The sequence below is a fragment of the Anas acuta genome, chromosome 3 (genome assembly GCF_963932015.1).
Source record: "Anas acuta chromosome 3, bAnaAcu1.1, whole genome shotgun sequence".
NCBI lineage: Eukaryota > Metazoa > Chordata > Aves > Anseriformes > Anatidae > Anas > Anas acuta.
The window spans coordinates 42,390,432-42,412,770 of NC_088981.1; the positions used below are offsets into that span (position 1 = coordinate 42,390,432).

Consider the following 22,339-nt stretch of genomic DNA (forward strand, 5'->3'; position numbering starts at 1 on the left):
TGACAAACACGTTCATAGGTTGAGGGCGGCTTCTGTGGAAGCTGAAGATGACAGCATTTAGATGATGTCAGTTGCTTTCAGATGAAGTCAGCTGGCCAGCAACACTGACTACAAGGAGGTCACGCAAATCTCAGAGGTTTCTCAGTGCATCAATCTTTGTATTTCATTTCGGTTGCTGGAGCCAAATTCACTGCTGTTTCATGTCCAGCTGAAGCCTGCAGCTTCCCCAAGCACTGGGATGTTTTCCATACCCAGCACACAAGGAGCAGAACAGCGAGGCAGAGCGCCCTGTTCCCCATTTTACCTGAACCTCTCAGGTGGGACCGCATGCTGTGCAGCCCCAAATGACGGAGAAAACACACATGCAGCGTCACGTTACTGCAGTGCCTTTCTCAGATGGCCTTGTAGTGCCACCTTCAGACTAAACCAAGACACATCCTATCACTCTCACAACTAACAGTCCGTCCCACCTCTGGCTGCACTCCAGGCCCAACCAGCAGCCCTCAGCCTGCAGTGAAGGGGAAACCAAAACGCAGCTTAGCTTCAGATCCAGACTGAAATTTGTTTGGACAGGGCAAAAAGAAAAAGGGGAGGATCTGGCCAATTTCAATATTAGGTCATTAAAGCCCTGTCTAAATCCACAAAATCCCAGAAGTCAGGTTGTTTTCATTTGGAAGAAGGAGCTTTTGCAGAATCCTCCATCCGGAGTCTGCCTCTGAGGAGACCTTGTGGTCTTTCTCCATTCCTAAGGTATCAGACACTGATATTGTAGGAATCTGGTTTGTAAAAACTAGTAAAACAAATGAGATTAGCATTTTTAGAGAAACCTCAGCATGACCTTTACGACCATAACCAAGTATATAGGTACAATAACTGTGGTGAAACTAATTTGAGGAACAAATGATAGTATTTAAATGTCTGATCTGCAGACACAGTTTGACATGACACATCCGCTTTTTATGTGAGAAGGAACTTTCTAGCAGGTGTAAGCAACAGAAACCATAAACCAGAAGACAAATTAAACATTTGGCTTTTGGTTTTCTTCACCCTTATACTACAGATGGACAACAGTGAGGTCACTTCTTGCTATTTACTTTTTGCTTACTCAAAAACAATGTTTTAATTGAAATACAGTAGCCTATATTTGCAAATTGTGGAGATATCAGCATTGTATTTTCCAACCTAGTTCACGCTTTCTTCGTTATTTCTGAATATTACTTTGTTTTCATTTCCTCATCAAAACAGAAATACTGAAACACCTGATCCTATTTGTGTTTCCCTTTTTTTTTTTTCCCCCAATCTTTCTTTTTCTGTCCATCCACCCCCCGTCTTTCTCTTCAATACTACTAAAAGGTTTTATAGAAAGCTTTCAATTTTTCATGTATTTTACGGGCATGTGCACATTAACTAATTGGGAGTGGCTGGAGGCAGAGGAGCATGGCATTAGTACAACATTTACCAAACATCACCTCCATAGAGGCAAGCTCAGTTTGATCAGACAAGACCGGTCTAAGGTCTTTGATCAGACAAGACTGAAGTAAGGTCTTTTAACCTCAAATCCTGTTTGTACAGAGCAAGGTGTCCAGACCCCCCTGTTCCCATACTGACATAGCATGACTTTTTTAGCAATTAACAAATTCTGTTTATTTCGGTAATCATTAGGGGTTTGTGGACGGCGTGAGATTAAGCACCCCAAAAGGGGAGAGGCTGTGGGGGGGCTGAGGTGTTTGGGTTCTCATCACTGAGGCGGCGCCCGCCCGCCATGGCGCGGGGCTGAGGGCGCGTGCGCAGCGGGGCCGTTGCGGCCGTTGCGGGCGGAGCTGAGGCGAGGCGGGGCGAGGCGGGGCGCGGCGGGGCCCGGCCGCGTCCCTCCCGGCCCGGCGGCAGCGCCCTGCCCGGGCCCGGCGGGGGACGGGGCGCTCCGGCATGTCGCAGGCCGCCATGTCCGAGACCTACGGTAGGAGCCGGGGGGGATGCGAGGGGGCTGCGGGCCGCCGGGGCCCGAGCCTAGCGGTGGGTAGGGCAGGGGCAGGGGCACGGTCAGGAACCGGTGGGCTCGGTGGGAGCCGTGTGGGGCTCGGCCAGCTGTGAGGGGCAGCAGGAGGGCTCGTTAGGGGGGCACCGGCCCCGTTGTCCCTGCTGTGTGCTTTCAGGGGCCGGTGGTTTCTGTGTTTTCAGAAACCAGAGCAGCGAGTTGTGCCTCGCTGGTTTAGGTAAAGAGTTGGAACCGGTTGTTGGTGGTCTGAACTGTGAGCAGGAACTGGGATCGCTCCTGTGCTCTTCTGGTGGTCTCTGAACAGGCAGATGGGCGGGCAGCCAGAGAGGACAGAGAGCCAGCAGTGCTCCTCTTCAGCCTGCCTGCTTTGCAAGCCCATATTTTCACCCTGTATCTTAACAAGTACATTTCAACACTTTTTGTATTGTTCCAGTGATGCAAAATAGCAATTGTAAGCCCGCTGTGACTCTTGGTGCTTTCCCATTGTTTTGGTGTTCTAGAAAATGCGACCTTAAACTTGAAGGTCTGCAGCTGTTGTGGGTTGTTTATTTCATTTATTACTTTTTTTGTGTGTGTGTTTTTTTCTTCTGAGTTTCAGTGTTTGTTCTGTGTGTACATAAATAAGCTACAGACATTCAGAACTAGAATATGTGAGTGCCAAGATTTAGAGCAGATGGAGTAGTAAAAACTAAGTTATGGCATAACATAGAACTTACCAGTGCCTATGCTATGATAGTAACTAGATAGTTAGATAGTAACTAGACCATGATAGTAACTAGTATCTATTTTTGCAGTGTCCTGTTGATGCTTTGAAAAGAGGCTAAGAGCAGGGCAAGTACATGTGATCATTTCCCTGATGTTCTCCAGCTATTTTCAACTTGAAATTTCCACGAGCTGAGTATGGTTTCTGTTGAGAAGCCCTCGGTGGCTCTTTCTTCAATGAACTTGCGCAGTCTTTTCTTGAACTCCGGCAAATTTGCATTCACAGCATCCTTTGGCAGGGAGCTCCCCACATAGGCCATCTGTTCTGCAGAAGGCTCTCTCCTTGTCTTCTGAGGAGTTCTGCTTGATGGCCGGTTTTATTTGATGACCCTCATCCCTTCTGATGGGATGGAGTGTAATGTTTATCTCTGTCTCCCCTCTTAATGATTTCACTCGTCATTTCCTAGACCTGAACAAAGGAAAGGTAAATCAGGTTTGTGTAAAACAACAGTTTAAATTGCCTTCATTCTTACATTAAAAGGTCTAGAAGCTTTTAAAGGCTAGTTGCCACATCTCGACTAAGGGTCAGTTTTAGTTTTAACAGCTTTGGTTGGGTTGCCATTATTTTGGGGACTGTGCGTTGTCTGTTCAGCATCATGAGAGAGTGCGGTCCGTGTGCTAACTACATGTAAATGTTGTATTTCCCCTTTCTTTTTTGTAATTCTCCGGAACAGTTGGGATAGTTTACTGCAGAATAGCTATATATAGCACTTCATAATTAGAAGAATCTAAGTAAATGTTTTGGCTTGCTGAGAAAGCAGTACAGACGGTATTTTTCCAAAAGTTATTTAGAAGAAATTTGCTTAACCCTCTTCCTTTCCAGGATATATCGGGTATCAGAATCATTTGGCAAGCCTCTGAGGTTGCTCAGAATTACTCTTGAAATTCTAATTTTACAGTGGTTGTTTTTTCCCAAAGATTTTTTTTTTCCTGCCTAATAAAACTGCTTTACATAGCCAATTCTGTTGTTTTACTCTCAGCTTTGATTTGAAAACTGTAATTGCTTTGCTCAATTCCATTGCTTCTGGAAGATCTTTGCAGGACTTCTGCTTTAATATCAGTATTGTAAATTACCTGCGATTGAAGTACCAGCAGTTGAAGCAATGGTCCCACAATTAACGATGCTTCTTCTTTCTTACTGTTGCTAGTTGCCTTTAAGAGACAGCCTTCTCCATATCAATTTCACCATTTTATTTCATTAATCTCTTTCTGAGCCTTTGGACGTGATGCTGTCCAGGCTCCTTGGACTGTCTTCATGAATGCAAATGATCTTTAAGCATACGCTCAGGGTATTGGGGGTGGTGGAAACAAACCTTGCATGGCAGCGGACCTGTTGCCCGCGAATTGTCATGTTAGTAGCAGTGGGGAATGAAGAGTTGTAACTGAATTAAATTTGAGAGTGAATTTAATACTGTCTGCAACGCTTTGCTAGCTTGATATCACTACCTGTGGGGCCCTGAAGGCTGGAGACCTGTAGAACTTGAGTGCCAGGTTCTGGAACAGATTGTGAAATAGACAGATACTGCTTATCTGCTTATGATTTTTTGAATCTTTTGCTTGCATGTTTCTTCTACTGGGAGAAAGTAGACTTTATGGTACTTCTAAGTCAAATAAGGTTTAATTGGACAAACATCCAACTGTGGTTTATTGCAAATATATCACCAAAATAGAGCTCTCTCACCTTTCTATGGTGTTTTAGCATGGGAATATAATGGCTCGAAGTTTGCTCTGGGAAGCAGAGTACAATAAAATGAATAATTAATAAAGATTATATTTGAGATTTTGCTCTTTCAGTGTGTGCTGTTCCATCCTCCCCCAGCTTTCAGCTCTGTTTGGAGTGGTAAAAGGAGACTGGCAGGATACTCGGTTGAGGTATATATTGGAACAAGTTGGGATTTCCTTCCACTGCTGTAGTATGATCCTACACAATCAATTTCTTTCCCTTACAAGGTGCCAGGAACAAAACCAAAGTAATTGTGAAGAGAAAACTCCATGAATTTTGAGACTAAATTTAGGAAGAACTTTTTACTGCTTCTTTTGGGAGAGGAGGGTCACTGTAAAATGTGCGTCTGCTGTAACAGTGGAAACAAATCTCTTATGAACATAATTTTCCTTTGAATAACTCATGCTTTCTGAGATGCAGTGGCCTCTGCACAGATAGTAACTATGAACGCATGCAGGCTTCCTCCTGCTTCCCAGCGCAAAACTTAAGCGTTTTCACATGGTGATAAATATGGACTGATTTTTAAATGGCTTATCCTTCACAGGTAAATAAAAGGGACCCTTGGATTTTAAATGGTAGAGGGCTAGAGGAAAAGTTGTACTACCTTTGAGAGAATGTGTTGTGTTAGATTCCACTCAAATCTCTTCAGTTCCTACTTCCTTCTGTTTTCTCCATGAATATCTACAGCTGCCAGTCTGGTCATGAGTTTTTCAATCTGTCACTGTCAGAGATGTTTCTGTTCATCCAAAAGTGTTTCTTCTTGGTCTAGGCAACTTGATTCATGCTTTTCTCCTTGTCCTCCCTCCCTTCCCTTTCCACACACACTTCTCAGATGGTCTTTGCATTTGTCACCATGGTCTTCAGTTTATTTCAAAGCTTATTTTTTATTGCTCAGGTCACAAAGCAAAGCTGCCCTCTTCCAAGCAGTCTCTGTGCCAACTGGAACAGAGCCAAGTATATCGGTTCTACCTGTTTATCTTGGAAATCCTTACTGCTGGAGAAAAGGGTCAGCAGGGAGAATAGTTCCTCTTTCCCCTCGTGTGGAGAGAACAGCATATGCTAGTAGGAGCGCTTCAGAGCACTCTTTCCTTATGCAGACTGATGCAAAATCAAAGGTGTCTAACTATCAGGAAACTTTTTTAATTGGTGTGAATGTGAGTTTCCAAAGGGTCAGCATTAATGAATGTATGTTCTAGTCTTTCTCAGGCAGTTGGTAGAAGCCTGAGCTGTGACTGAAGATGTAAGTTGGTCTTTTTTCCCCTCCTATATTAGGAAGAGTATAGAAAACAATTCATTTCACATTACATTTTAAAGACTAGGCTGCAGTAGTTCAGAAGCAGCTCAATTATTCCTTCTGCTGGAGTAAGCTTCAGATGGAGAAGGAGGTTGGATGGCCTGGGGTGGTTTCCACATCGGCCTTCTGGTTTTGATCTGCCGTGGTGGTTGGGTCAAAGCCCACCATTGTCTCCCTTCTCCTTCCCCTGGCGTACAGCAGTTGGGCTGCTGGCGCTGCTTTGGGGTGGAGCCGTGGTTTTACTCAGTCCTTTTCACCTGTGCTAGGAAGCCAGGATCCGTCCAGCTGCTTTGCTCCCTGGCACTGTGTGCAGTGTGGGATCAGGTGGGGCATGTAGCTCACAGAGGGGAGTAAGTTGACTCCTTGTACTGCCTTGATTCCTTAAACAGCCAGGCTATGCTATCGTTCTTCATGCTTTCTCTAGTGAATGTCTTGTAACCCTTTTTCCTTCTGGCACAGAGTTAGTTTTCTTTCAAAATCCTTTCTACATAATGAAGACATTATTTACAGGCAGAATGCTTTAACTTTTCTAGATCGTTTTAGTAACCAGCATGATAGCAAGCGTTTTTAGCATGGGAATGATGTTTCTTTTCAGCTTCTCCATGAACGAGGAACAACAGAGCTAATAAGAAAAGCTTCTCTAGGGTGACAGCCTTGGCAGCTGACTGGAATGTCGGAGCTCAGAGCTTCTTTGTCAATCACAAAAATGAATAAATAAAAGCAAGCTGTAAATGAAATAACTGAATTCCTCTGGGAGAGGAGGCCAAAAAGAAAAGCTAGAACAATAAGCAATGGTACAAACACTAGGATATGAGTTGTGTTCAGTGAAATTGCATAGAATTAATATATGGAAGGTTTTCCTGAGTATGAGTTACGGTGTGGGCACATAGCTTCTTTAGCCTGTCTCATTCAGTTTCTGTTACTGAACAGTGCTGCATTTTCTGAGACATCCACACAGTTCAAAGAGAAGATGTTTCACATCCTAAATCAAACAGAGAAAGTTATAAACACGTTATTGATATGGTTGCTATTATCATGCAAGAAAGAAGTTCCACTACAACAAACTGAAAAAGCATTTTCCCTCTTCTTACCTGGTATTACCTTATTCATATTGATACTTTGGGCTCAGAACTTTAAAAAGCTCTGAACTCATTAAATATGGATATTTGTGACTTCTGTTATTGGCAAATGCTTTTTCTTGTCCTTCCTTGCTGGTGATTGCATGTACAAAGCATTCCAGATTTCCTGAAACGTATTATCCGGTGCTTGTGGGTAAGCTATTAACGTGAAGTCTGATACAGAGCCTTTTGCTCTTTTTGAACAATTGACATAAAATCATTTCAAGTGATAGAAGTACCCCTGTGAACATAACTGCAAAGCGTTACTTTCCTTACTGTACGAGTCTGTATATTGTGAAAGATTTTCTGGTATAAAATTTTTAATAGAGGGCTTGTCTTTTTCCACTCTGTAGGAGACTAAAACACTTCTCTTCTTTACAATTCACTTGATTACAGTATGAAACTGCACTTTCAAGTTCCACATTAGAAAACAGGTTTGCTGTTTGGCAGATGGAAACTTTTTTTTTTTTTTTCTCTACCAAGCAAGCAGGTATTGAATCATCATCTATCCAAATGATATTTCTGTAGGAGAAAATCCCTCTTAAAGTTGTCTGGCCTAATAGGATTTTGGTAGGAATTAGGAATCTATCCGTAAATTGCTGTTAATGTATGGTGTCCATTTGAGGAATTTAATATGAAATCTCCAATACCACTCTGCTTTCAGAACAAAATCTGAAGCACCTCAGGAAATATCCAGTGCTGTTCTGAGGCCCTTCCGTACCATCCCTGCCAGTGACGCCATTGGCTCTGAATTCCTCGCTGGCCTGCAGCCTGTCTGCGCAGAACAGAGCAGCTCCTCGATTGTGCCACTCAGCGGGGTTTTGTGCATCGCAAAATCTGGCTTTGGCAGCCACATCTAACAACAGAGGCTTAAAATGACAGGAAAAACTAGTGTAGGAACAGAGATTTTCTGTCATTCTTTTCCTCTTTCAGCTTGACAGTAGCCGTTAAGCTACTGTCCATGGTGTGAGTTGTCCATGGACAAAAGAAAGGTAGACGTGATTTTTATAGTTGCTTTTAACACAAAATTCTGACAAGCAGCATTTGCCAGATACATAGGAGAACCGGTTTTAACTGGATTTCAAATTTATATTTGGAAAAAACTGCGGAGACAAGAAACAGATTATATTCGTTGCAACTGTGTCTCAGAACATCGTGCATTTTGAGGAACTCTTTGAAAGTGGTAAAATCAGTGAGATTACACACACCCACAGTGGTCTAAATATATGGGAAGGTACACAAGGCAGCTAACTAGCACTGTGTGGTACTTAAAAAGAGACATTTGGCTTTCTTAGCCTAACACTTTGGGGCCGTTAATGATATAAATACGTCTCATACTAACAGTGAAGATTTGACGTAGTCTGGAGAACGAAGTATTCTGAGTTTGAGTGTGTTTTGCAGCTGAGGTGACACGAAGGGTCCTTCTTTACTGGAAGAACCAGTACACACTTTCACAGGCTGAACCAAAATCCCTTTTCTTACTTTCTTTTTCATCTACAAAGCATGAGCAGCTGGGTGGGGGCGTGAAGAATGAGAGGAGTTTGGAACAGAATGTCTAGAGTATGTAAACGGTCACAATACTTGTGAGCAAAAAAAGCAATCTCTTCTTTCTGAGACAGGCAGAATACAGAGTCCATAACCAAAGCCTGTTACAACATTTGGAACAGGAAAATCATGCAGAGGTAGAGTGAAAAACAGCAGAAACCTTTGGTAAAACAATACCTCATTTTAAAGATAACAAAATTTGGAAAACAACTGAAGACAAAGAATGGTGGGCTTTGCCAGGATTCATAGCCACTTGCTTTTTGCTTTTGGCATTGCTAGATGTTTATGATGCACCATAACAAATAATTCCGGCTTGAAACAGAATGAGCAGGTAGACTTCTTTGTGCATGTTAAATTTGACCTGTAAAGCTAAAGGTTCAAACAAGGTTCTGAAAGATTCATGTATCGGTGCTTTGGCTTGCTTGGTATAGTCAAAACTAACACTATTGCAAGCTTAATTCTCTTCATTGCATGCTTATTGGATGTCTTACTATGTTTATAAGAAACTGCACAATAAAGCTAAGAGGACTATAAAAAGAATGCTGCTGGTGGAAAAATAAATAGTGAATCATGCAAGAAATTTAACAGTTGTCCTGATGACTCGGTACTAGGGAAGTAATTGTAAACCTCCTAATCACAGTTTATCAGTGTAAATGTTTGAGAGTGATAAGACAAGGAGGCTTTCTTCAGTCTTCAGCCAACCTGAGAGTAGACCTGGAGAGGTAGTATCAAACTGAATAGATAACAATACAAATGACATCTTGAATACTTGCCTTGCTACATGAACACTGATGTAAATGGTTCATAAGTAGGCAAAGTGCCAGAAGTAACTGTATCATCATTTACCATACAGAGGAGACATGAAAGCAGCCATGCCTGAATAAAAAATACTTCTTGCCTCTGAATACATAGGAAAATCATTCTAGTTGTTCGTACAAGTATTAAAGGTGGAAAATAATCTTTTTTTAATCTAGATGTTTTTGTACTTTTTTCTTAGGAGTAAATGTCATTATACAGGGCATTTGTACTGACTCTAGCTAATAGCTTATATACCTTAAAACAGGTTGCTGGTATACAAGCCAATCACATGCCTTATAATTCAGCCATTTTCATCTCCTCTGTCGTTCTTGTATCTCCATGAGCAAATAGCATTCTTAGCTCTTACTTTCTAACCATCACTGTTGAATAAACTGGGTTACTCTTCAGATTTATCGTTATCTTGCCCTCTCTTCTCCATGAAATAAGAGCTACTGGAGTAGATGATCTGGGTACTTGGTCTTACAACAAAAATGTGAGTTCTTACCAGAAGTTAACAATTTTTTTTTGTTTGTTTTAATCTTCAGATTTCCTGTTTAAGTTCTTGGTCATAGGAAATGCTGGAACTGGAAAATCCTGTTTGCTACACCAATTTATTGAAAAGAAGTGTAAGTATACATGAGCACAGTAAGAGTTCTCCAAAGATTTATCTTTCTCAACTGAATTATAATTATTTTGAGAAACACCTCTAGGATGATAATGCGTAATTACCAAGGAACAGTGCATGATTCTATGAACTTAAACTATGATCTCGCGTCTGATATGGACAGTTACATACTGCTAAGAATCTGTGGTATCAACGGTCTACGTAGATCAAGTGCCTTAACTTCAAGCTCGAAAGAAAAAATGTATCTTATTCATTGGCAAGAGTGGCAGTTTGTGTTTGGCTTTTCCTTTAATTTTAAATTGTGTCAAGGTATTAGAAAACAGATGAAGAAAATGTAACAGACGTTGTCTTGCCATTCATTAATGGGAACCAGGAATTATTTGATTAAGGCAGGTCATCCTAGTAATTTTGAATTCAATAAGATGCTCAACAATCGTAATAAATGCTTTATTTTCTGCATGGTGGCAGTAGGCTTGTGGGTGGCACTGATTTTTGCTTGCTCAAAAAGTAGTTGATAATTTGAACACTGAAGAGTTTGGATTTTGTGACAACTAATCGTTTACCCTAAGTACTCTCTAAATAACAACTGTTTTTGTGTGTGTGTGTTTTTTTTTTTTTTTTAGTCAAAGATGATTCAAATCATACAATAGGAGTGGAATTTGGTTCAAAGATCATAAACGTTGGTGGTAAATACGTGAAGTTGCAGATATGGGACACAGCAGGACAAGAGAGATTCAGGTGCCCTTTTCAGCCATTTCATTAAATGTTATTTCTTCAATTATTACTTTTGATGATAGGTGTTTTTTTTTATCCCTGCTTATAAGGAGGGAAAATGGACTTTGAGAATCCCTGTGTGGCTACATTCATTGAAAACGCTTTGTCAAAAGCCTAGTTATAAATAGTCTGCTGCTGCGTAGCTTACTGTGTTTAAAATCATGTTTTATTTAAATTAATAAATGTTTCATAGTGTTGATTGCATTATATTAACCCAGATCTGAAACAACAGAGATGTAACAGCGTGGTGATTTGCACCAATGGTCAACTAAACTCCTCTCTCGCTCATCAAAGGAAAGGGATGGGGGTTGAGAAACTATTTTGGGGAAAAAAAAGTCTCACAGTTTGAGATAAGGCTAATTAAAGAGAAAAGAAAGAGGAAAAAAATACACAAAGGTCATGTGGAAGCAAAGAGAAAGAAAAACAATCTCTGCTTTCCATCAATGAGCAATGTTTGGCCACAGCTTGGGAAACAGGGTCTCACTGCATTTAGTGGTTGTTTGAGAAGACAGGCATTTTTATAGCAAGAGCCTCCCTTCTGTGTCCCCTTGTCCACCTTTTATTGCTGAGTGTGACTCCATACCATATGGAATATCCTTCTGTTTGGTTTGGGTCAGCTGCCCTTGTGATGTCCCCTCCCCACCTCTTGCCCACTGCCAGCCTGCTGGCTTTGGGGTGGTTTGGAGGGAGTCCTGCTGCTGTGCCAGCACTGCTCAGCAAGAGAGAGAACACCGGTGTGATACCAGGGCTGTTCTAGCCGCAAGTGCAGAGCACAGCACTGTGTGGGCTGCTGCAGGGAAAGTTAACTCCATCCCAGCCTGACCTGGTACAAATAGAAATGGATATTTGTAATTCTGTTTCAGGTCTGTAACAAGAAGTTACTATAGAGGTGCTGCAGGTGCTTTGCTTGTCTATGACATAACCAGGTAAGAAAACTATAGCGTTTTGTTTATTGGCTAAATCAGGGAAGGATCACTGTGCATGTCTCATTGTTCTGTTCCTGAAAACTTTTACATTCATGGTTTTACAAAGCTAAAACAAACCTCTGGCCTGATCTGTGTTGCTTTATTTCTAGCCTTCAAAACAAATAACCTGGCATTGGCAGGGTGCAACATTAGAGCAGACTTGAGCCACTTTTAACCAAGGCAGTACACCCCTATTTGTGGAAATTGCTTGTTAGTGTTCCGGTATAACAGGTCATCTTCTGGAAAAGCTAGCTCTACCTATGCATTCCTTAACCATAGCCTCCCCAAAAAACTGTTCATCTGTACTTTATTTTTCTGGCCACCATTGACTGATACTTGTCGGCTAAGTTTCATGTTGGTTCATAATGACTTGGCTAGGTCTGTTGCTTTTTGTCCTGTGAGTGTACTGTTCTCCTCTGGGCAATCTTTGAAATCAGTGTTTTGTGCTTAAGGTCAGCTGGACTCATTTGTCAGTCCTGTTTCTTGAAGGCTTTAGCATTGACCACTACTACAGTGACTAATGGTGTGTGCATAACTGCCTGCACTGTAATTGGTCTTAAAACAAATGTGAAACTTCAGGTCAGCAAGTCTCTGTAAGTGTAAGTTAATTATTATAATCCCATCCAAAACTTAAGAATCGGTTGAATTCCATGTTAAACAATAACTCATTCTGTTATCCCTACATTTCGTGTACAGAAGGCTGAAACTAGATTAGGACTAAAAATTCTAGCCTTTCATTTTAACAGAGTATTTTATTATTTATTTTGACTTACTTCAACATGTGGGTTTTTTTGAGTGAGTAACAAGCAAACTTTCAGAGCCTTGCAGAGGCTACAAGTAGTCTAACTCATCCTGAGCTATGGATTTTTTTTGTTTGCTTTTTTGTTTCATCATCTGTTCCCCTTCCATCCAGGGTTGTCACTCCAAACCGTATTAGTGGTGTTTTACAAGAGGTCCTACTTTCACAGAGCTTTAGAGCCGCAACTGGGATATCTGTATGTGTTTTAGCAAAACATAGTTCGTAGGACCTGGTGTCTAATTAGAATTTATTAATCGGAATGACTATCTAATGAAAGGAGGTACGGCAGTGGAACAGAATATTCATAAACGCAAGGCGAAGTAAGCTGAGAGGTATTGCTCTCTAAAGGATCCAACAGCACATGTACACAGCTAACATGTTTCTTGACTTTGAATATATAAAATACTGCTGAAAAGAAATTGGCTGTGTTTGTGATTAATTGAACTTCTGTGTTTTAAAAGCTTTAAGCCTTTAAATAGTTTCATGAAAGAACTTGATACACTTCACAGTTCATTGCTGCATAGGTGACTTGCCTGACTAGCAGCAGTTTGTGGCTTGCCACAAATACAGACTTGCCTTCTAAGTTTTATCTCAGTGATCTGTTCACTAGAAACAAGTATATTCTAATATGAGATGTTATTTTCTTCGCAGCCGAGAAACCTACAATGCACTTACTAATTGGCTGACAGATGCAAGAATGTTAGCAAGTCAAAATATTGTAATAATACTGTGTGGAAACAAAAAGGATCTTGATGCAGATCGTGAAGTTACTTTTTTAGAAGCATCCCGGTTTGCACAAGAAAATGGTAAGTAGTACAAAATCATCATGTAATGATGAAAGATGTCTTACATTTAAAACAATTTATTTTTTGTGCAGACAGGGAATACTTTGTTGGCCCACTGTAACTTGTCAAGTATCTGTGGAAGAGAGAATCCTGTTAGTACACGAGGCAGAGGGAAAGGACAGTGTCTGTAACAAGAACTGCACGTACTATTTAAGTCCCATTACCACTGATTCTTCCAGTCATAGCTGCTACTTGAAGTGTGGCAATATAGTCTGTAGGGAGTGCAATACAACCTCAGGTGTTACCTTGCCACCAGTGGGCTGGAGAGAGAGAATAGAGAGTAATATTTCCTGGTTTTCAGCTTCTTGTAGATATTATACATTATAGATAAGGTTGGATGGTGTTGACTCCAGATGAAAGCAATACGTTTAATTCATGAGAAACAGTTCAATATATGGCATGGATCCAGAGGACTATTACCTGGTCTGTAGTATCCAGAATTTTCAGTCTTTCAAGACATATTTCAGTGGCAGCTAAAGCCAGTCTCATTCTGAGCTTCTGCGCTACAGTCCTGCTAACAGTAACATCTGTTTTCAGTTTGCAAATTGATGATGAAGTCATTTTCTACCATGTATCTTACTATGGTTGCTGGCTGTCCTCTTACATATAGTTTTCTATTAACAGGAAACTATATGAAGCTCTTCAGCTTCATATGCTATTTTGCATGTGCAGCCTAGGCTATTGTGTTTAGATTCCGACTTTCTAGGTTTGTATAAATTTCAGAGGAAGTTTTTTTGGTTTTTAGTTTTGTTTTCAAAAATTGATTTCTTTCAGGACCATCTATTCATAGTATGATAGCTCTCCTCTTGTTTAAGAAAAAAATATTGTTCCTATCAATTTTTATGTTTGAATTACTATATCAGATATTTCAGACTTGCCTTGAGATTGTTTTTTCTGGTGTCAAATACAGAGCTGATGTTCTTGGAAACAAGTGCACTAACAGGGGAAAATGTTGAAGAGGCCTTTGTACAGTGTGCAAGAAAAATACTCAATAAAATTGAATCAGGTAAATAGAGATTAATATTATTAATATTATATTAATTCTATTATATTTTTTAGAAAAAATAATATTATTAAAAGTATACATGTAAGTATAATCATCTAAAGTGAATTAATTGTAATAAAATAACCCGTTTGATTTATAGCCATATGTTTTAATAGAAATTAACATTCAAGTCAGATCTGTATATCTGGAAGGAGGAGAGGGGTGGATTATGGATGTTTTGACATGGCATTTACCTTAATTGTCAGCTCAGAGTATGGGCAATGCATTCTGTGGGTTGCTATGTCCATATGGACATGAAGCATGACATTAGTTTTAGCAATGCAGAATAAAAACCTAACATGGGGGCAGGCGTACCTTTTATTTCTGCTTCTCTTATATAGCAGGAAATGTGGTCAGGAGAATTTAAACACGAACACAGAAGATGCCAGGGATGTTTCCTAGCAACTGTATTCCCTGAAGTGACCTCCCTAGCTCTCAGTTGAAATCATTTTTTCTTTTGCAGATCTAGAAATATACCAGAAGCTTCTCAATGCAAGTGGGCAGGTTTCTATCAGAAACAGACTCCCAAGTGTTGTGTCATTAGAGCTAATCTGTTGTTCTGACTTTTGTCTGTCATCAGCTGTCCAATGTCTCCCAAGTTTTAAGAATGGGCTATATTGAAAAGTATCTCAGACTCTAATTACACATTTTGTATGCCAAATTTATATGAAAAGAATGCAGTATTTTCACAGGAGTTTCCTGGTTACTGCATTAAATAAATGCCAAATAGCAACCTTCATTAAAAAAAAAAATGAAGAAAAGCAGAGTATGGCTAGCTAGTCATGATACTGGATTTCCATGACTGATTTAGGCATTAATATGACAAAAACGAGTCCTGCTTTCTGTGAGCTGCTTGTCCTTCCCCTTGTGTCATCACACATGCATTGAATCATGAAAAAAATGAGCCTGGAGAGGGCCTCTGGCGATCTCTAGTCCACCCTCCTGTTCCAAATAGGGTCAACTTCAAAGTGAGAGCAGGTTGCCCAGAGCACACCGAGGCATATTTTGAAATGCTCCAAGACATACAGTTCTCCTTGTGCTTCCTGTGTCTGTTGCCTTTTGTCCTTCTATTGTGCATTTCTGAGTGCAGTCTGACCCCAGCCTTTAGACCCTTTTAAGATCCTGTAGTCCTGTATTTAGATTTTCTCTTAGCCTTCTCTTCTTCAGGCTGAAGAAACACAGCTTCCTTAGCCTCTGCCTGAGCTTCAGCCTGCAACTGAAGTTGGTCTCAGTGGCCTGAAGAGGTCTCAGTGGCTCTCTCCTGTACTCTCTCCAGTTTGTTCTTTTGCATTTGTGGAATGCAGAACTGGACGTACAGCTCTCAGTGTGGCTTTGCAAGTGCCAAGCAGAGTGAAATAATCACTTGTCATCCTGCTGGCTACACTCCTGCTATCACAGCCCTGTGCATTGTTTACCTCCTTTGTCATGCGTGCATGCTGTGTCTCATGGTCAGCTTGTCCATCGGGACCCCCAGGTCTTTTTTGGCAGGGCTGCTCTGTAGCAACTGGTCAGTCCCCACCCTGTACCAGTGCTTGGGGTTGTTCTGTCACAGATACAGTACTCTGCACACGTAGGCACTGAATGTCACGAGGTTCCTGCTGCAATGGTTCCTCTAGTTTGGTCAAGGTGCTTTCTGAATGGTAGCCCTACCTTCAGGCTCTGCTCAACGTGGTGTTGTCTGCCGACTCACACGGGGAGCAGATATGTGCAATGAGCCTGAATAAATTATCTGAATTATTTAGAGGGATTTTTTTTTTACCTATATGTTTCTAATCTTGGCCAGTTCCCCATGGAGTAAGAAATGGAAGAGCATTTCTGAAGGCACTGGGTGTGAAGTAAACCAGCCACACAAATGGATTAGCAGTAACCAGGAAGGCTGAAGCCATTTCCTCCGGGAGCAGTGCTGTGCAGAATCTTACTGTCAGATTGATCCATTTCTGTTTGGCTTAGTATTAACAGTGCTTGCTTGTTAGTCTCTGAAAGCAGGTGTCTTTTAACATGAAACAGTGTTTGCAGAACACATTTTAGGTATTTCCTTTGTTAGAAGTAGTGCAAAAACACTTCTGCTGCAGCCTAGCTCAGAGACAAACTGCTTTGTCGTTATGATTAAGGGCACACAGTTGTAATTACAGGAGAAAATAGTATGGTTTTAGAGTTGCCTAAGAATAAACAGAATTGCAATAGATCTCTCCGTAACTAGAGCAGAACAGCATTTTATGTTTGTATCTGATGTCGTTTAAAGTGGAATGTATTATTTGTAAGTGATCCATCCTCTGTGACCATTTTGTTTCTCCTCAGGAGAACTAGATCCGGAAAGAATGGGCTCAGGTATTCAGTATGGAGACGCTGCCTTGAGACAGCTGAGATCACCACGTAGAGCACAAGCACAAAGTGCTCAAGAATGTGGGTGTTAAAGAAGCAAAGCACAAAATTCCAAATACTCGCTTTAGATACAGAAGGTAAGTTACAAAAATCTCATGGTGTTTGGTAAACTACTATATTTCATAAATGGGCTACACTAACTGCTTAGCATCTTCAGTTTCACAACCTGTAAAGGCAGCAGCATGGAATCTAATGAAATAATGCACAGTAGAGGTTTATACAAGAGTAGTATTCCTACTGCTGTATTTGAGGTTTTTACTCTGAGGAATTCTGCGGAAAACATTTGAAAATTCTGTGTATCTGAAATGCATTGTTCTTCTGATACTTACCTAGTGCCCTGTAGAAAAAGTGAATCATTTCCATGATATTGTGAATAAATATTACTAGGCATGAGAATTTACAAAATGCATGGGGGCAGTATCTTGTCCAAAACTATTAGATAGTATTTTCTGAAAAATTATGGAATTTAAAGACTGACACTTGGAAATGAAAGGTAGTACTGGATTTCAAGCTTCCACTGACTGTTTTTTTCCCACTTTCCCCCTTAGTCACTGAGGGTAATTAAAGAATTGCTGTGTATAAGTTGTTCCAGCCTCATTAAGCCTTAGCTCTCTGACATGAGGGCAGTGATATCAAATTAAGCTATTACTGGAAGCATAGTTACTACGTCACTCTTACTGTATTCATTTTTATCAATTTGGGCAGTGCATGGCAGCATTACTCAAACTGCCAGCAGAAGCTTTACAGAACGTTAAATAAGGCCACATTCAATTATGTGTTCTCATATTTTGTTCTATATTCCAGGAGCTTAGCTCCCAATTAAAGCCCAGAATTTTAAATAATGCATGAGAATCCTTTAACTGCTTTCCTCCCTTCTTTTTCCTCCTACAAATATCTTCCTTCAACTAAGACTGCTAAAAGGGGTATTCATCTAGTCCAGCTCTGTATGGCTGCACAGCAGTGCCTATTTATTGATCTTATTTCAGCTCTTGAGATTTCACATTGATCAGTGTAAGTGATGGAGTTCTTATGTATTTTTCAGCTGTCCATGTAAATGACGTTTGAAGAAACAAGGTTTGAGAGCTATGCAGTTTTTAAACACGCCTTTCCACTATATCTAGACAGAGCAGATGACTGCTGACAGAAAGGTGCGCTGTGTGCTATGGGTGGAAGAACGTCCATGTGACACAAAGCCTGTAAAGGGAAGCTGATAATTCACTGGACAATGTTAAGGTGGTACCTGTATGTAAACATTTTGTTGCCTAGTTTTGTTCTTTCATCTTTAGTTGAAAGCATTGCTATATACTGTAAATAATGTAACAGTAAATTTACAAAGCATGGTATACTTCTATGATGATAGAATGTTGCACTACGAGCAGTTTAATATTTTATTTTTTTATCATATAAACTGAAATATAACTGAGGTAGGCTTTGTCATGTTTGTCGCACAACAGTTTATATTTATGCCATATATTATAAAACCACTGGCAGTGTCAGTAAGAGGTGGCTGTTTGTTCTTCCTTCTTAGTTTGACGTGTTCTGACAAGGTGTTTACACAGGTGATTTTCAACGTAGGGTTAGACCCATACTTAACATTTTGTAGCACATCAAATTGGAGAAGTCATTTTTATTGAAGTTCACATTTCCTATTTTATCATAATTCTTAAATATCTTTTGAAGTTATTTTACCAGAAGTTCAGAAAAATGCTTTTAAATCTCTCAAATGGCTGTCAACTGACATGCATCTTGGATGTTTTTTGGTTCTGATGTTTTGTTTAGCACTGGTGTTATGTTTATAGTATGTATATGTGAACAGAGCTGTGCATCTTCTGTGTGTTTTGTAATTCCAGTGCAGGGGCTTATGGAAAACCATCACAGTAGGAGTTCTATTTAACCTCTTACTTCTGACTAAGAAATTAACTGGCAAAAATGATTTCTGGTGAACCATACCTGGTAAAGTACAACCTGAACCCAAGTGTTTTTTTCTAGACTATCCTGAACATTTGAAAGTTAGAGTAGTATTATCTTGTTCTTAAACACCTATAAAGTACAATTAAGAACTTGAATTGTAACATTAGACTTTTAGGAACTTGGATTCTGCCTTTCTGGAGCTCTACATTTTAACTTTTGTTTAGATACTATATAATGCTATCCACATTGCTTCCAGAAGACTTGCATGATAGAAGAAAAAAATGCATACTACTGATGTAGGTCTTTCTTCCTGTGAAGCTCATCAATGAAATCTTCAGCCTTGGTGCTGATTTTTATATGTTAGAAGAATTCATTCTTCCCTTCTGCTGTTTTTGTATGGTGGGGAAGAGGTATGGAACAAGAGATTAGGAATCCTGTTGTCATTGCTTAGCTGGAGACAGAAGAGACTTGCAGAGGGTTCAAGAGGGAGGAGAGAACCACAAGTAGTGCGTACCATTTTGTCAGTGTCATGACAACTGATCAGGTAAGAGATGGTGCTCCTGTGGAGCTGCAGAAATAAGTTCATGTTTCTTAAGGTAGCCAAACTCAAACTGTTGGGGGGAGTGACATTTCAGTTGCACTGATGCACAAGTAAAAATATCACCAGTGATTTCTAACTAGAAAGGGGATGTTATCCTGGAAGTACAAATTAACACAAAATAGCTCAGTGTTCAAATTCCAAGGGTAAAAATGCTTTATTTTTCTATATGTAAATCTTCCCTATTTAAGGGACATCAGTCAAATGCCCATTTAAAAACTAAATCAGAAAACTAAACTGAGGCTCTAGTTCAGAGGGCAGTTAATGCACGAGAGCAAACCAAAAGTGCTACGGAGAAGAGCAGTATACTGTTTTCCATGGAATTAAAATTGCATGTAAAAAAAAAAATGTCCAGACACTTTCGGTTCAAATAGATGCTCATTGTGAAGTTATATACCCTTGGCTCATCTCTGAATTCAAAGTACAAAATAATTAAAGTTTGCTACGTACTAGAAAAGTCTAGGCTTAATTTTAAAAAGGTTGGAAGATCAAAAGCTTTTCGTGTTACAGCTCTCTATGTATGTCTTAAGATTTGGATTTTTATATAACTGGTGAGAATTTATTCCAAGGCATTTTTTTTGTTGATAAACTGTCTCAAAATATACTTTTTAATAATAATCCTGCATTTACAAGAAGAACTCCAAGTAACCTTACCTGTCTTAGTCATGACATTTTGGCTTCCATTACTCAAAAAGCAAGTTCCCTGAAGTAGATGGTGAATGCAGTTACCTCCTCCAGCATGTCCAAATGGCAGATTGTTCAACTGAGGTGTGTTGCATTTTTGCCACAGTTCTTGAGGTTGGGGCTAAAGCTGTCAGTTCTGAAACCCCAAACCAATACTGAAATACTGGAAAAGTGATAGAGGAATGTGTTCCCCATGATCTAATCAGATTTCTTGGTACACAAAAATAAAAGCTGTGCACCTGCCTGCCATGACAGCACAGATAAAGCCAAAGGTCTCCCTTCCAGCACTGTTAAAATGGTTGAAGAGGGGTTGGTACTTGATCACAACTTGTTATTACAGTAACAGTTGAAATGGGGGGAAGTGTTGTTACTTCTGTTGCTTTGTAGTAGTACACTGCTGAAAGAAAGCGCTCTACAGGGTGTTTCTTATTTTAAAAATATTTTCCTGTCCTTTTCCCTTTATATACAAGAGTGGCCCTTCATTTATACTAGCTCATGTGATCATTTTGGTAATGTGTCTGTGGTTAAGCAGCAGTAAACACAGTTTTATTTTTTAACAAATTGTCTTATGCTGTCCCCTTCCCATGAGGAAGGAAATAATACCTTCATTATAATCAGGCTTGCCAGGTTTTTACCATTTTCTTATACTTAGACCATTACTACATTAGCACATATCTGGTTAATATACATGTTTTGTGAAGTGTTGCACCCTTAGGCTGTATCTCACTGACATTTAAAAAAGATACTTTCTAAAATGGCAGCTTCTGAGGAGAATACTGTTGGAAGCAGTAGCTTTCTAAGCTTTGCTGTTTACTCTTTTCCTCTGAGTATTTTTATTTCTAAAAATAACCGTCATGCCCATAAGAGCTCTGGAATCAATTTTAAGCTTTAATATTATAGTTCACACAGCAAACCAAACCTAGCTCACATAATATTAAGTGATAAATGTTAAATTATGTATGTTTTTTAGTGTAAAGTTCTTACTTTACCAAAGCACGATGGCTTAGTTTTATACAAAATACTAGGCACCCAGATCCTAGGATTTACTGGATATGGAACTTTAACCATTCAGAGCTTTAGAAGATTTAAATGTCTTATCAAATCCTGTCTTGCCTTTTAATGAGGCTGCTGGCCTATACTATCTCATTTCATGCTTGTATTTAACCCCAAATAAAGAAACTTTGATTTTCTAGGTGTTGTACTGCAAATCCTGTTTATTTTCACTTCTGCCTGATAAGCTACATCCACAAGACAAATATTAGATGGCCTCAAAACCAAAAAGAACACTTTTGCTGAATTCATTGTGAAGCTGAGCTGGTAGAATATCAGCTAGGAGAACTGGAGCACAGTTTCAGCACATTTCCCAGCAGCAGGGACTGTTATACAGCAGTCACTGTATTTCTCCCTGGCAGCAGCTCCCCCAGCACCCCCACCGCACAAGGCGGCCCCCACCTTGGGGCTCTGCTGCTGCCACCCACTGTTAGAAAGGCAGCAGCTGCCAAGGCTGCCTTCCACAGAGAATCTCAGCTCCTGCATGTCTGAGCTGTGAGGCTGCATTCAGTTACTTGATTCTTAGCCTTGCTGGGTTTGCCTTTTTGCTCTAAGGATTCCAATACCAATTAATTTCTAGAGAAGATATCTGTCTAGAGCTCCTGGAGAACATGGTTTCAGAAGATACATTTTTAAAAAAAGCAAAGGGAAGATGTTTCTGTGCAACTTGAATCCTGTATATGCTCTTATAACTTCTACAACCTGCTTAGCAACACAGATTATCCCCTTTCTTTGTACTCGGTTAGATACATCTCCAATAGGAACTATGCCTCTTGAGCCTTAAAAAAAGAACACTGAGAAGTTATTTGTGTATATGGCTCATTTGCATTCACATTCAAGAATTCTGAAGGAATTAAGACTTAAGGGAAAAACACATCGCAATATCCCAGGAAAAACATACCTGGTAGTTTTAGTTGTATTCCTCATTCAGTATATATATATACACTCATAGAAGCATATAGAAACTCAGTGCAGCCATTCTCAAATAACTTATTTGAAAAGTTTTCCCAGTTGCAACACCATACTTGTTCTTAGTGATGCAGCTTCTTGCCTTTTCCCCGTACTACCATTTTTTACCCTTTTTCCAGCTATAAAGGAAGATTCACAAGGACTTCAGCCTGTATTTGAGACAGAGCCAAAACTGTAACAAACTTTTTCTTAAGTTTATGCTACATTAAATGAGTCATCTAAGGAAAGGAAATTTTAAAAATCATGGGAGAGTTTTAGGAACAACGTAGGAAAAACTCATCTCCCAGGATGACTTGGTTCCGTAAAGAGTGGTGTTAGTTACCTTTGTCACTTACTCTCCATAAGGGGAGAGGATATGGGAGAAGCAGAGGCTGTATATAGTCTGCATGCAGTCTGCAAGAGCCCTGTAGCAAAACTGAGACCCAAAGAACACCACAGCATAAGCACTCCAGGATC

General features: G+C 40.0%; 1 protein-coding gene across 1 annotated transcript; it reads left to right on the plus strand.

The window, feature by feature from the left end:
* Positions 1 to 1,805: 1,805 nt before the first annotated feature.
* RAB4A (RAB4A, member RAS oncogene family) lies at positions 1,806 to 21,054 on the plus strand. The gene is made up of 8 exons (XM_068676800.1): positions 1,806 to 1,957; positions 9,782 to 9,862; positions 10,485 to 10,599; positions 11,499 to 11,561; positions 13,051 to 13,205; positions 14,155 to 14,250; positions 16,588 to 16,748; positions 17,714 to 21,054. Exons 1-7 carry the CDS (start codon positions 1,927 to 1,929, stop codon positions 16,701 to 16,703), a joined length of 657 nt encoding a protein of 218 aa, XP_068532901.1. The 5' UTR covers positions 1,806 to 1,926; the 3' UTR covers positions 16,704 to 16,748; positions 17,714 to 21,054.
* Positions 21,055 to 22,339: the final 1,285 nt, after the last annotated feature.

Bases quoted from the DNA above. Each gene is read 5' to 3' on its own strand.
- RAB4A (XM_068676800.1), top strand. From the start codon at position 1,927: ATGTCGCAGGCCGCCATGTCCGAGACCTACG. The intron at 9,863-10,484 runs GTAAGTATACAT...TTTTTTTTTTAG, and splicing joins CCAATTTATTGAAAAGAAGT to TCAAAGATGATTCAAATCAT. The intron at 13,206-14,154 runs GTAAGTAGTACA...TGTCAAATACAG, and splicing joins CCGGTTTGCACAAGAAAATG to AGCTGATGTTCTTGGAAACA.